This window comes from Lolium perenne, chromosome 1, assembly GCF_019359855.2.
Source record: "Lolium perenne isolate Kyuss_39 chromosome 1, Kyuss_2.0, whole genome shotgun sequence".
Taxonomy (NCBI): Eukaryota; Viridiplantae; Streptophyta; class Magnoliopsida; order Poales; family Poaceae; genus Lolium; species Lolium perenne.
The window spans coordinates 62,224,114-62,238,027 of record NC_067244.2 but is presented as its reverse complement, the minus strand read 5'-3'; the positions used below and the strand labels follow the sequence as shown (position 1 = coordinate 62,238,027).

At 46.5% G+C, this 13,914-nt stretch overlaps 1 protein-coding gene across 1 annotated transcript; it reads left to right on the top strand.

The window, feature by feature from the left end:
• Positions 1-5,556: 5,556 nt before the first annotated feature.
• LOC127295304 (S-adenosylmethionine carrier 1, chloroplastic/mitochondrial) lies at positions 5,557-11,956 on the top strand. The gene is made up of 11 exons (XM_071827792.1): positions 5,557-5,866; positions 6,176-6,258; positions 6,342-6,418; positions 7,361-7,451; positions 7,644-7,697; positions 7,771-7,866; positions 7,995-8,084; positions 11,011-11,062; positions 11,199-11,260; positions 11,333-11,413; positions 11,662-11,956. Exons 1-11 carry the CDS (start codon positions 5,815-5,817, stop codon positions 11,782-11,784), a joined length of 861 nt encoding a protein of 286 aa, XP_071683893.1. The 5' UTR covers positions 5,557-5,814; the 3' UTR covers positions 11,785-11,956.
• The last annotated feature ends 1,958 nt before the right edge of the window (positions 11,957-13,914 follow it).

Below are 13,914 nucleotides of genomic sequence, written 5' to 3'. Positions count from 1 at the left end.
GACAATGCGATTGCGACGCTTACGTTTACGAATCGCATTATGAAAGAAGGCGGTGTTTCGTCTCCTTGAGTAGCCCGGTGTTTTTGCACGTTGTCGATAATATTCAGTGAGCTTGGTCAGGTTTTCTTCATATTGGGCAATAAGACTAACCTCCAGGTTATAGTCTTGGAGTTGCACTGGCTTCATTTGGATTTCTTTTATCTGATTTTGTATGCAATCAAGCTGCTGTTGGATAGGCCTTTTCTTTTTGCACCATCTCTTCAAAGTTCCTGCAAGGTTAGTGGTTCTAGCATGGAAGGGTTTTTTACTAGAAGCATTCCAAGCATTTTTTGCGACACCCTGAAAATCATCTTCATAAGTCCACCAATTTTCGAATTTGAATTGAAGTTTAGGTTTATGAAACTTGGATTCGGTAGAAATCAGAATAGGTGCATGATCACTAAGGATGATAGGTAGATTAAAAACATTAGTGCTAGGAAAAATAGCACACCATTCCGCATTAGCAAGACACCGATCAAGTCTCTCAAAGATAGGAGTAGACGAAAAGCGTTTGTTCGTCCAAGTATAAGCCGGACCACTAAAGCCCAAGTCAAACAAGCCGCACTGCTTAACGTAGGAATTAAAAGCATGTATGCGATACTTATTTACATTAATTGAGGTGGTGTCCATACCACACATGATGTCATTCAAGTCCCCTAAACAGACTACCGGCTTGCCTAAATTTTCATGAACAAAGTTGGAAACATGTTCCCAAATCATCTTAGTGTGCCGGTGATGCGGATCACCATATATACAAGCCAGCACAAAATCAACATTAGTAGCTTTATCTACAACTAAAGCTAATATCATGTAGTGGTTAAAGAACTTGACGGAGACACAAACTTCATCAGACCAAATCAACCAAAGGCCACCGGATCGACCTTTTGATGGAACTACAAAGCTATCAGTTATACTGAAACGGTTATTAAGCTGAGAAGAACTATACCTCGAGGATCTAGTTTCAGAAATGAAGCAAACCTAAGCTCTCGTGGATGACATTAAGTTGGCAAGGTAATCCATTTTCCTGGATTTGTCGAGATCCCTGCCAGCGCCCTGACAATTCCATCCTATCATCTTCATGGCAGTGGTGGCTCCTGGGGCATCGCCTCCTTCTTCAGCAGGGGCGCGTTGGCGAACTCTTCAATCTGCGACCAGGTTGCGCGCCGCTTGAGATGCTGACAGATTGGTTCCAGCCTGGAACTTATGTCTACCAACAAATCGGCTTGAACCGGGGCAGATCACACTAATCAGATGCTAGAGAAGTTGGAACTGGCCTGGATCGAAGGATCGATATGAGTAGAAGTGGAGGTGTCAGACGGAAGAGGAAGAGAGCTGGGCAGGGGAGGAGGGGAGAAGGACCAAAAAGTGGATTGAGAGATCGAAAAGGAGATAGATGGAGAGGGATACGAGAGAATCGATCAGCAAAATGATGATTGAAGCAAGAGATCAGAGGAATTTTGGAGGAAAGAGGAAAGAGCACGGCATATCGCCAGACGCCACGGGGGACTAGACTCTTCTCGACTCTGCGTATGTACGAATTAGAAAGGCAGCCCGCCTGCTTAGGTTTGAATTGCAGTAAAATACTTCCTAGTCCGTACAGCAGCTCGCGCGGCTTTGTACAGGAGGTAGACGACGATGAGATCCCCGGAATCTTTTTTGAACGTTCTGACAGCAGCGCACATACGTACGCGGAGGGAGGTGACGATGAGTGAGAGAGAGATAGGGAAAGAAAGAGATAACACGGGAATCTTCGTTGCGACGTCAGGTGACGGCATGGTCGGCGTTTATTCCCCTGACTCACCGTGTCGCGCACCGAGGAGGCGGGCAGCCTGCGTCTCTCGGGCGGCGAGCAGTGAGCACGACCACCGCCGTTCAAAACTGTACTGCCGTCAGGTCATGGCGCACCACCGTCTTTTCCGCTGGCCCCGGTCACGTGCGTAGCCTATGCTGCGGTGAAAGCTGATGACCTACGATTTGGTTCGCCTATAGGCGGCGGCTCGTACGTAGTAGTACGGCGGCGGCTTGCCGGCTCCGGCAGCGCGATGAGGGCATCTCCAACCGGCTGAACCTAACGGACGCGCTGGGCCGTCCGTTTTGGGCCGTTTGGGTGGCCAAGCGGACACCCGGACAGCGGCCCGCGTCCGCGTGTCCGTTTGGGTCGCGCGCTGCGCCAAACGCGCGGACGCAGCGCATTTATAATAAAATAAAACAAAAATGAAAATAAAAAAGGAAAAGAACAAAACATAAATTTAAACTAGTTGGTCATTAAACTTAGCTCTATTTTGGGCAAATTTTACACAAAAGAAAGCCATATATGACTTTAAACTAAAAAAAAAGCAAACCCTAGCCCGGGTTTGCGAGCACGCGGTGGCCGCCGGCGATACTACCCCGATGGTACTCGTCGTCGTCGGCGTCGATGACAACGACGCCCCGACGGCGACGCGGCTCCGGCTCGAAACAGCCGGAGGGCACCGGGACTCGGCCGGGCGACCATCGCGCCCTTTCCCGAGTAGTCGGGTTCGGCGGGCTCGCCGGCTGCGCGCAGCCGTGCCCTCCGCGCGGACTCACCGCGGGCTGCTCCTCCGCTGCGGCTGCGGCTCCGCTGCGGCGGAGCGTCGCCAGCGCTCCTCCTCCGCCGAGCGCGCGGCCGGCGCTCCTCCTCCTCCCGAGCGCCGCACGACGCGTTGCCTCCTCCTCTGACGCGCGCCGGCTCGAGGAAGGCCCACGCCTCGCTCGGGCGTCCTCCTGGGCCTTCTCGCCGCCTCCTCCCGGCGCGGAGGTGCGCGGCGTCTCGGCGAGGTGTGGCCATTTGGCCGGCTCGTCGAGGTCGCCTCGCTCGCGGGACGCCGCGAGCGCCGCCTGCGGCTCCGGTCGTCCTCCTCCTCCTGGGGCTGCGGCTGAGGCCGGGGCGGGGCGCGGGCCCGTTGATGTAGAGGCCGCCGGGGCGCGGCTGCCGCCCGCCTAACGGTGTGCGCGGCCGCGCGCGAGGCCGCGCCGTCACGGATGTGAAGCACGTGCGCCGGCGCGCATCGTGCTCCACCTCGAACCACAAGTCCCGGTTGGGACTTGCGTCGCCGTACGCGGGGTCCTGCCGGAGGTCCGCCGCGATTGAGCGCGAGCGCCTCCGGATCTCGGCGTAGCGGGCGCGGCCGGAGCCGGGATGGGCGGCTCCGAACCCGATGCTCTCGGGTGCCGGCCGTGGGGGAGGTGCACGTCCCCCCCACGCATTGGGACACCGGCGTCCCCGAACATCTGCGCCACCGCTACGGTGACGTAGATCCGGTCGCGTCACAGGTGTCACCGGCGGCCCCATGGCGAACGGCGCGGCGCGGCCGGCCGGCCGCCGGCCTCGTGGTCGTTGGCGGATGGCGAGAACTCGCGCTTCGGGGCCATGGCGGCGCGGAAGCTTCGAGCTCGCGCGTGCGGCCGGAGTGGGAAGTGGGGACTGGATAAGGACAGTCCCCTTCCCCAGTCCACATTTAATAGGGCCAGCAGACAGGTGGGCCAGCCACGCGGACGAGGCGGACACGCGAGGACGCCGCGTGCCATCCGCGGCCACGCAAAACCGGCCCAGATTTGGGCCGGGTTTGCGTCGTTCCGGACTCCGCGGCCGTCCGCTTTTGCGGTACGTCCCCGCGCTGGGCCGCGTTTTTGTCCGGATCGACCCAAACGGACGCGCGGGCGCGGTTTGGGTCGCCCCGTTGGAGATGCCCTGAGGTGCCGGCGTCAGCGCCCTCGGGCACCGTGCGCACGGCAGATGAAGCCTCCTTTTATCGAGTGGGCTTTCCGGCCAGGCCCGGTTCCAGCGGGAGCCGAATCAATGAGGGAGCCAGGCCAGTCAGCGTCTCCCCGCGCAGGCTTCCCGCCCAATCATGGCTCAGTCGCACGATCATGTCCTCTCCCGTGCCGTGCGTCCGGCCGAGCAAGCATGCGACTATGCGAGACACGAGCTGACAAGTTGCAACGTGTGGTGCTCGATTATGCAGGCGGCGCGTGATTTCGAGTGTGGCGCGGTGACTTGTGGAAAAACAAAACACTTTGATTTGCAGCATCAGCAGCGGTCGTTCGAAGCTCCCCAGTCGGCCGTTGGTCAGTGGCGGACCCACGACAAAATGTGAGTGGGGTCACAGCCGTGTGGGCCCCACAAGCTCTCGCCAGTGTAAAATAATTCAAGCTCTGAATAAAGGGCTGCAATGCTATGTAGAATTATATATCTTGTGATATATGGTACAAAGATAGGAGTGCAAATAATTCATCAGCCCATCATGTGGCTTCGTAAAATCACTGGTATTGCCATTTTATTGGAAAGACTAATTTTATTATATAAATGAATGGATTTGATTATAAGGGGTTTATGATCAGTCTAACACGTCAAACAAAATACCACAAGATATATACTCCAAGTTATCTATAGTACATATATGAATATAGATGATTTAACGAAAATGTTTTATGCAAACCTGCTTAGAAAAAAAACAGTTTTTAAGAAGGTGACTAGCTTTTCCCGAGAAACCACATTAGAGACTTTTTTACGGAGTCCCTGTCATTGGTATTTAATTTCTCGGAGGCGAAAAACATATTTTTCATAATTTTCTATTTCAGGGACCTTCTGAACACCTAAAAATCGAAGAAGAAAAAAAAATACCTAATCAATTTTTACTAGGAAAAGACCGCGCGCGGTCAAAGAAGCACGTGAGGGAGGCCACGAGGGCCAAAAGAGCACAGGTGATGCGCCCTAACAGGCTAGGCGCACTACTCATGCCCCAATTGGCCTCAACCATCGTCTCGGGCCCCCTTTTTACAGACAGCTCTATCTCACCAAAAAACCGAAGCAATATTTTTCCGAGATTTATTGAGGCGGCGACGGAGGTGAAAATCCTCTCCTACTCCGGGAGAGGGTAGATCCTGCCGCACCGGTGCCTCCGATGAAGGGGAAATCAACGTCATCATGATGACCACTCCTTCTTGACGTAGGGGGAGGCATCTCCATCAACATCTTCATAAGCACCATCACCATCTACGAGATCAACTTCATCCCCCTCATAGTTTGTGTTTGATTGAACCCTGAATATTATTTTAAAGCCTAGGTGTATGTTTGTGATTGGTACTTTGTCTTTATTTGGTGGAGGAAATATACTTTTAAATTGTGTTGTAACCTTCCCGCAAAAAAATTTGTGTTGTAACCAACTAACCATTATGCATCTGGTGCATATCATGTTTGGCACTTGTGAGTAGTTCCCCATATTCCTAAAGGCATAATGATCTGGCTATGATTCTATATAATATGCAATAAGTATTTTATTTTTTATGGTTTTATGCTCAAGTGAAAATGATGTTTTTGGGCCTTATCAGGATACAGGTAGTAGGGCTGGTTCACGATCAGGCCGTTGACGGTCCAATGGACCCGATCTGATGCATATGCACTAGGACTACAAAAAAAAAATGCTTCACGCAAGGTGGTCTCAGTCAAATTTGGCCTGCCAAGCATGACTTTCCATTTGTCCACCCCCCAGGTTCCAGCGGAGGTTGCTCAAAAAAAAAAAAAAAAAGTCCCAGCGGAGAAGCTGAGCAAAATAGCGATCCCCGGCGGCTAACCTGGATCCAAATCCCTACCCACCTTCTCTTCTCGATTTCCCTCTCCATTGGCCAACATTTACAAGGGGCGTACAGATTCGCCGGAACCTTTTCCGAGCGTTTCCTCTCTTAATTGCTTCACCGTCTGTTCTCGGTGGCTCTGAACTGCTCAGAAGGCGGCGGTTTGGAGGACGGCGAGCCATGGGCGGGGGTGAAGACGGAGGCTCCTTCGATTTCCGTCGACTTCTTTTCGGTACGAACTCACTATATCTTAATCAATGAAACCGTAGAGCCGTTTACAGCACCTTATCTTTGTACCATATATTTGCAAACGGTATTGTGCCTATTACATTTTGTGGACGTTCGTACCTGTGAGACCACAATGCAGTTGATGTGAATCTACACACAAAAAATACAGTAGCATACAGACATTTCGTTTATCAAGATATGCAATTTTATCTTGTATGGGAACTGCTTTACTGGATTGTGGACTAGAAGGGTACCTTCTTATCCTATATTGTACAATTCGTGGAGATATTTGATGCGTTTTCGCCTATTCCAGACGGTGCCATAGCTGGAGCAGCTGCAGGCGTTGTTGTGGAAACAGCTTTATATCCGATCGACACGGTAAAAACCAGGCTCCAGGTAAGTAAAATAGAGGTTTACATTTTCAAAGATTGCTCCGAAAATTAGCACAAGTAAAAGGCTCTACTGTCTGATTTCTACAGGCTGCAAAAGGCATAAGTAAAATTGAATGGAAAGGCTTGTATGCTGGGTTAGCTGGAAACATTGTTGGCGTTCTTCCGTGAGTATATATATCAAAGAATAGCATGTTTCTTTTAATGGTGCAGAATGTGTTTCATGCTGTCTGGTGCAGTATCGTTTGAGATGAGCTGTTTTCAAGCATTAAAACACCATGTTGCCTGGTGCAGTATTCACAGAATGTGTTTAATACTTCGACTACCGGTGGACAATTGTCACGCCACACCAGGAATTTTGAGCATTAAATTTACATTGCACATAGTCAGATGGAAAATTGAAACATAGTACATCAGATCAAGAGCATTGATAAAACCGAAAAGAATGCCCTGCAGTGGCACTCAAGAAATGGACAAAGCAGGCATTGTGTCTGTGGAAAATCTCATACGCAACCAATAATATGTAGATTAGTGAACAGAAAAACAGCTAAATGGTGAGTGTAATTTAGCAAATGGAAATAGAATAAGTAATCAAAGAAATGGTAGTTAAAATGACATGTTGTTCAAAGTAAACTATATGTGAAGTGGGCTAGGCTATTCGAAAGAAGTGGGCTGTATTTTGGAGGAATTATTAGGAGAAATATGGTTTACAAATCTTAATCTAATGACCATAATTATCTTAATCTAACAACCATAATTATTTGGGACAATGTGGACCAACATGAGCAGAGATTTCAAATCTCAGTGTATCACTTGTGTAAGATATATAAATTAGTTATATTAGCTTGAAATACTTCAAATACTAGTTCTTTTAACTCACTATCAGCCATGCGTCAAACACTAGTTCTATACTTCTATTCATTTGCAGTTCCATGATGTACTAGTACTGTATACAGAAACTCAGGATCTGATTTCCAAGGTTGATCTCACTTTTTCCTGGATAAGTATTGCTATATATCCATGTTTGAGGTCATGCTTATATCATTATTATAATTATATTGCAACAAATCCATGTTTATGTGCATTATCTGACCAAATCCATTTTTCAGCGCTTCTGCAATATTTGTGGGGGTATATGAACCAACTAAAAGAAAACTGCTGGAAATTTTTCCTGAATATTTGAGTGCTGTTGCTCATTTGGTATGCTAGCATGAAGCTAACCCATCATGAACTTGTCAATCTTCATTCTTTTCTAGTTGATTGCTGGATATTTTACTGCTAAGATTAAGAGGTTTTCCTTCCTGTTATTTTTTTCTCACCTTTGAATTTTTTTTGTCTTATGAGAACTAAGAATCACGATGACATTATTTTCTGAAGAAGTATATGCTACAGACTGCAGGGGCAATTGGAGGGGCTGCTTCTTCTCTTATTCGTGTTCCTACAGAGGTATGGTGTTTTTTGTATTTGACACCTACCTACTAATGTTTCTCATGTTTGAATCGCATTTGACTCCATTCAGGTGGTTAAGCAAAGAATGCAACTGAGTGAATTCAAGTCTGCACCTGATGCTGTCCGCCTTATTCTTCGTAAAGAAGGAATTAAAGGTCTTTATGCTGTACGTATTTTAATTTTTAAATGTATTCCATGAAAAAAAACCTTCTATTTTATTTTATTAGGGAAATTGTAGTTAGGTTCCTATGCCAGTTCTAAGTTCAGTGGTTCCTCTGTTCCTTTTGTTTGCAGGGCTATGGTTCTTTTCTGCTCCGAGATCTGCCATTTGATGCTATTCAGTTCTGTATATATGAGCAACTTCGGATCGGCTATAAACTGGCGGTATTAATCTTATTTATCCTAAATATCTTGGGACGAAATTTTATGTGCTTTGCTAAGTCACGACTTGTATTCATTTGTACCGAAGTGCATCTGTAGATAATAGTCTGAAAAGCTTCAAGCATCCTCCACCCTTTGTGTATGAGTCTTGATGCTTGATGGCAGCCGATTGATCACCTTTTGTGACTGGCCATACCATTAGATAAAAGTAAAGTGGGAGACTTATGATTATAAGAACTTGAGCTATGAGAGTAGTGTAAAGGGAAACAGGACTCACTGAGGGTTATAGACTAGTAGTGAGTACATTTGGTGATCAAGGGGACTGGAAACAAGACCCAATGCAGGGAGGTGTCATATACTCATATCCATGACGTAAAACGTAGCGAAGCATACTTTATTGAAGAGGACAGGGTAGTAGAGGTCTAAAAGTAGCACGATACTCTACAAAAAAAGACATCATGAGAAATTTGTATGGTATGCAGAGGGACCATAACATGGAAAGCTTGTGTGCAGTCGTTTGGTATGTACAACATGCCATCGTGCATAACATAACATAATATACACAGCCACTAAAATAGAATACCTATTCAGGAACTGTATTGGTCATTAACCACAACTGCATTTTGTTTAGACTCTCCAATTGAACGGACAGGCATATTTCTAATCATTGGCACAGAAAATATCACTGGTTTGACATTCAAATAAATATGAAATACGGACACATTGAATTTCGTGCGCAAATAAAACGAAAAAATGCAAATAAACAAGAATGTGCAACCAGTGCCATTTTTGCAGTTGATTGAAGTAACTTGTGCTGAATTTATCCTTATATTGGCCTAAATTGAACATGAATAAGGCAAATGATTAGCATTTGTCTGTGTGTGGTTCTCTGTTCTCATTCTGCAATATGCCATAGGTGATGTACATGTGTGGCATGCACTGATGCACCCTCTTTTAGCAAAGTGGTGGCATAAAACACTACTATCCCTGCAAAAGAGTGGCTCCACAATAGCTACTGCAGCACGACACCATAATCCATGAGCTATCACTGGTTTGCTTCTATTTGTGTTCTGTGATTTAGGCCAACATAGTAACAATACTCAGCACAAGTTACTTTGAATATCACATTTGATGCCATTCTCTTATGTTTTATCTTTGATGTGCATATGTTTGGTTTCAGTGCATGCAGTTTTCCATCTATGATCATATTTACGTAAATTTGCATTGGTAATCTTCCAACTATGCAAGTTTGGTTGCCTGTTTCAACTTGAGCGGTTGCAAAAAAAAAGGTGAACTGGAGCGAACTTAAGTTGTGCCAATGCAACTCATGATTAATGAGTACAAAGCACAACGGGGAGCTTGTACAACTTTTTTTTTTCCGCGAAAACGCAAAAAACATTGTGTTTCGATGCATTGATAGAAAAGGAGTTTATACACAAGTCCAAAGAAGGACCAACACCTCGCCATGCAACTCAACCCACGGAAACTAGTCTAGGGGAGCAGCAGGCGAATGCCCCAGGCCCCTGCGTGCACCCACGACCTAGCCTCGGCCTTGATCGTGTCCAGCAGGGAAGCCACCGAGGGCTGCACGTTCTCGAAGACGGCCGCGTTGCAGTGTCTCCAGATCCACCATGTCGTGAGCATGATCAGCAACGAGGTGCCCCTGCGAAGCATGCTAGGGCTGGATCATAGCACAGTCGCCCACCAGGCTTGTACAACTTGATGGCATTAGCCTCCTCTTTGTTCATATCTGCCAGAACAAAGCAGCAGTCCATGAGTGAATTAGGAGAAAGCAGGAGCAGCATGCAAGCACAATGGCTGGTGGTGGCGTGAGCAGTCACCTGAATACCCGATCCCTTAGAGAACATCAAGTCTGATATAGCTGTCCAAGTTGCAGCAGTGGAGAATCATAACTTGCATAATCTGAATTCCAAATTTTTAAGGGAGTGGTGGCAGGGTAACGAAAAAGCGGTGAGGGCCTCCGGAAATGGTTGTGGCGCTGCTGGAGGAGGTACACCAACACATGATTGGGGGCAGCCCGTATATGGTTTTAGCTTGAACTCTGATAACACGGTTAACTCAGTGAGTAGTAGCATTCCAGTGAAATGTGGTGTACACAGTTATGTACATGTATCGATGGACTAATAGGCCAAATACACACGAAAGCTACCCTTATGTCTAAGATTATCATGGTTACCTAAACCCAACCTTGGATGTTGTAGTTTTTTTTTTCGAACAACCAGCAGGAGCAGTGCCTTTTCATATAGATTGGAAGGAGAAAATTATGTACAAAAGCGAGCATTTTTGTTAGAAGGAAAACAAGGACAAACCCCTTAAGAGAACTTCCTAGAAAAGAGCTCATGTGTGTGTGTGTGGGGGGGGGTGGGGGGGGGGGGGGGATTGTTTGGCCCAACAGCACAAAAGGCCTGGCGACGCAGGTTGATGTCAGCGAGCGTGAGATGAGTCACCTCAATGTACGTGAGGCGCATGCCGGTGAAGATCCACCGATTACACTCCTTCCTGTGTTCCAAAGGATGTAAAGGAAAATACCACTCCGCTGGCGGCGCTGCTGCTTGGAGACTGAATGGAGCATGGCGTTCCACCAGTCGTCAATTCTGGCAAAAAGCCAGGCGGAGCCGCCTTCAGCGAGACGTCATCTGATGCAGTCACAGCATGATTTCAGATGACAGCGGTGAATAGGCAGTCCTTGCATAGGTGGGTGGCGCACTAGTGGGCACTTAGGCATAGCGAATCGGGTTGCAATAACCTTGGTCATTCCTGTGATCAGATATTTGCCACTAGCAAATTAATTGATCCTAAATATAGATATGAGAAAGTGGTTAGTTTAAGTACTGTCGTGTAATGAACATAACTCCTTAAAGTTGCTATGACTTACTGACCATCCTATGTAAACGTTCATTGGATCCAGGCAAAGAGAGACTTGAAAGATGCAGAGAATGCAATTATCGGTGCTTTTGCTGGTACACAACCCTCTCTTGGTTTATTCTGCTTTTCATTACTCTCTTAATATCTAGCTAAATTTGGCCTTGTTCATCATAACCTTCTACGAACAATTTTATTTTCAGTATCTGTAACTGGCAATCTTCATATTGTCAGGTGTATTTACTGGGGCTGTAACAACACCCCTTGATGTCTTGAAGACAAGATTGATGGTTCAGGTGAATCCTTGTGATTCAACATTTCTGATGGAACACATTTTTTGCTAGTTCAACATTTGCTCCATATTACAGGGACAAGCAAACCAGTACAATGGAATTATTAGCTGTGCTAAAACAATTCTACGGGAAGAAGGTGCAGGTGCTTTCTTGAAGGTAAACAGCAGTCAACTGGATGCTTTATTTATGTTAGTTACAACAACTATTAATATATAGGACACATCAATAGGTATCCTGAAAATGGCGTAAACTTTACTGTCTCTTGGATTTCAAATACCTTACCTGAACAGTGTCACTTGAAATGTCTTGTGATATACTGCAGAATAATCGAGATAACCTAGAACTTGCACTTCTATGAGTTCTCTCTGCCTGTGTGCACTTGATCAATGCTGTTCTTCCTGCAGGGCATTGAGCCAAGGGTGTTATGGATTGGCATCGGCGGATCCATATTTTTTCTTGTACTGGAGAAAACAAAATTGATTTTAGCTGAGAAGAACAACCACAAAGAGGCCAAACATACAATGTAGGTTTTGTATGAGGCCTGAGGGCCATTTCATTGGTATATGCAGTGACCAGTGTGTTGTGCGCCTAGTCCAGTTTAGGAGCTCCAGTTGACATCCTTGCACACTGCCTTTGCAGCGTAGAATTTGCTAGGGCAGTTTTCATGGGGTTAGCATGTATACCCTACCTTGTTTTTTTTTTAAAGAAAAGTATAATGTTTGGCATGTTCTCAGAAGGGAGATGACACTTTATTCCGTATCAAACATTGTCTGTCAAAGCAGCCAGAACGGTAGCTTGCAGGGGTTTTACTTTGGTCCTACAAGATGCCCAAAATACAAGTATATTGGCTTTTCAACAGGCAAAAGCCATAGATACTGTGCAGATGTATAAATTGTTTGACTTTGACTGAGGACAATATACAGAATTAACCACGAGCGCGACGGCCAGGGCACCTGCGTGTGTATGCGGTGAAGCATCGGCCATCAGGTAGGTCGCCTCATGGCCCGTGAACTAATGGGTCCTGGAACCTCAATTCTGTGAGGATTCAGTGGTTTGGCTTTCAAATGAGCTGAGGATAACTAATCCTCACCTCATGGAAAATTCGATCACGATGAAGATGGCGATTGATGATGATCGGTTGGTGGCAAGAAATTTGATAGCCAGAACAAGTTACATTTCGGGGAGAGAATACCACGTAGCCTAAAAACAAAACGTTCAAAAAGATTCCATAAAAAAGCTCTATGGTAGTGCAACCCACTTAACTCCATACAGACCCTGAAACAACATAGAAATTCGGAAGACGAGAGTAACAACTTTGGTACGATTGCTTATAAAAAAATACTTAAGTCCGACGTCGTTTGATTTGGCAAAAGGAGATCACTAGCTGCAAGTGGTGCGAAATTGGAGCACTGGCCACTGAGCAGGGATATCCATGCAATAGCCGTTCAATTTTGCTTCCGATTTCTTGTTTCTTTCTAACATAAGAGGTGTGCTTCGGTGCGCACCCTGGGCAAACTCGCGACTCATCGCCGAAGGGGTACGGTGGTCCCGAATTTGTTTTTTTTTGTGCTGCCCGCCGAAACCCATATCCAAGCCCAGTACAAGGCTCGTATGGGTATACAGGGCCTAGGCGTATCTATACGGACGACCCCACGTGGGTGGGTCCCACGTGCTAAGCTAATCACCGTGATTAGCTCCCATTGCATGCATCGTTTTCATCGGCCCTGGAGATCTGATCGAGCTGTTCCACGCCGTCGCTAAGTAAAACGCAAGCAGTTGTTGCCGGCCCGGCCGTCGGCGGTTGTTGCCGGCACGTCCGTCGCCGCCGGTGGTTGTTTCGCATCTCCACGCCGCCCCCCGCAGATCGACGACCTTGGAAAGGCGCGCCACCGGCTCGGCATCTTCCCCGCTAGGGTTTAAAATTAGAGGTACCCATGACTTCATCTTCTAGCATAGTAAGAGGATGCAAATCTACCTGTTTTTCAATTCTAATTATGGTCCAATAATACAGAATATGGAGAACTCTATATCTGGTATGATTGAGGAACAAAACGAGTACGTCGGCTATAATTCCGATGACTCTGAAATGGAGGAAAATTTGCAGCACGAAGACGGCTGGAGCGAAGACGAGTTTGATGTGAGCCACATTACTATATATTCTTGGTGCACTATTTTTCATTTCGATTACCAGCAGTCCAGCATCATCAAATAATATATGGCTCCTGTCATAATTTATGCAGATTGCGTACGATGAATTTGATAATGATGAGAACCATGGTAAACACATAGACGATCAAAATGATGAGAACCATGGTGAACACACAGACAGTCTAAATACTAGTGAGGTATGTGTAGTGACTCATAAAATGACATAAAATGATGCATGAAATGATGACAACTGTAAAATTTACGGTTACTAAATGATGACGATCAAAATGCATTAATAAATTTCAGGCACAATTTGACACGCAGCTTGAGTACGACTATTACGGTGAATCTGACTTGGACACGGGTCATACTGATGATGTGGAAGGTGCATCAGTTCCTGAGGATTCTGTTGACATGAGCCAGGTTGTTATCTCTTTTTTATCAGTCTCATATAGCTGGAACACATAAATTTATAGTTTTAATTAATGCCTACGTTTTACACTTGCAGG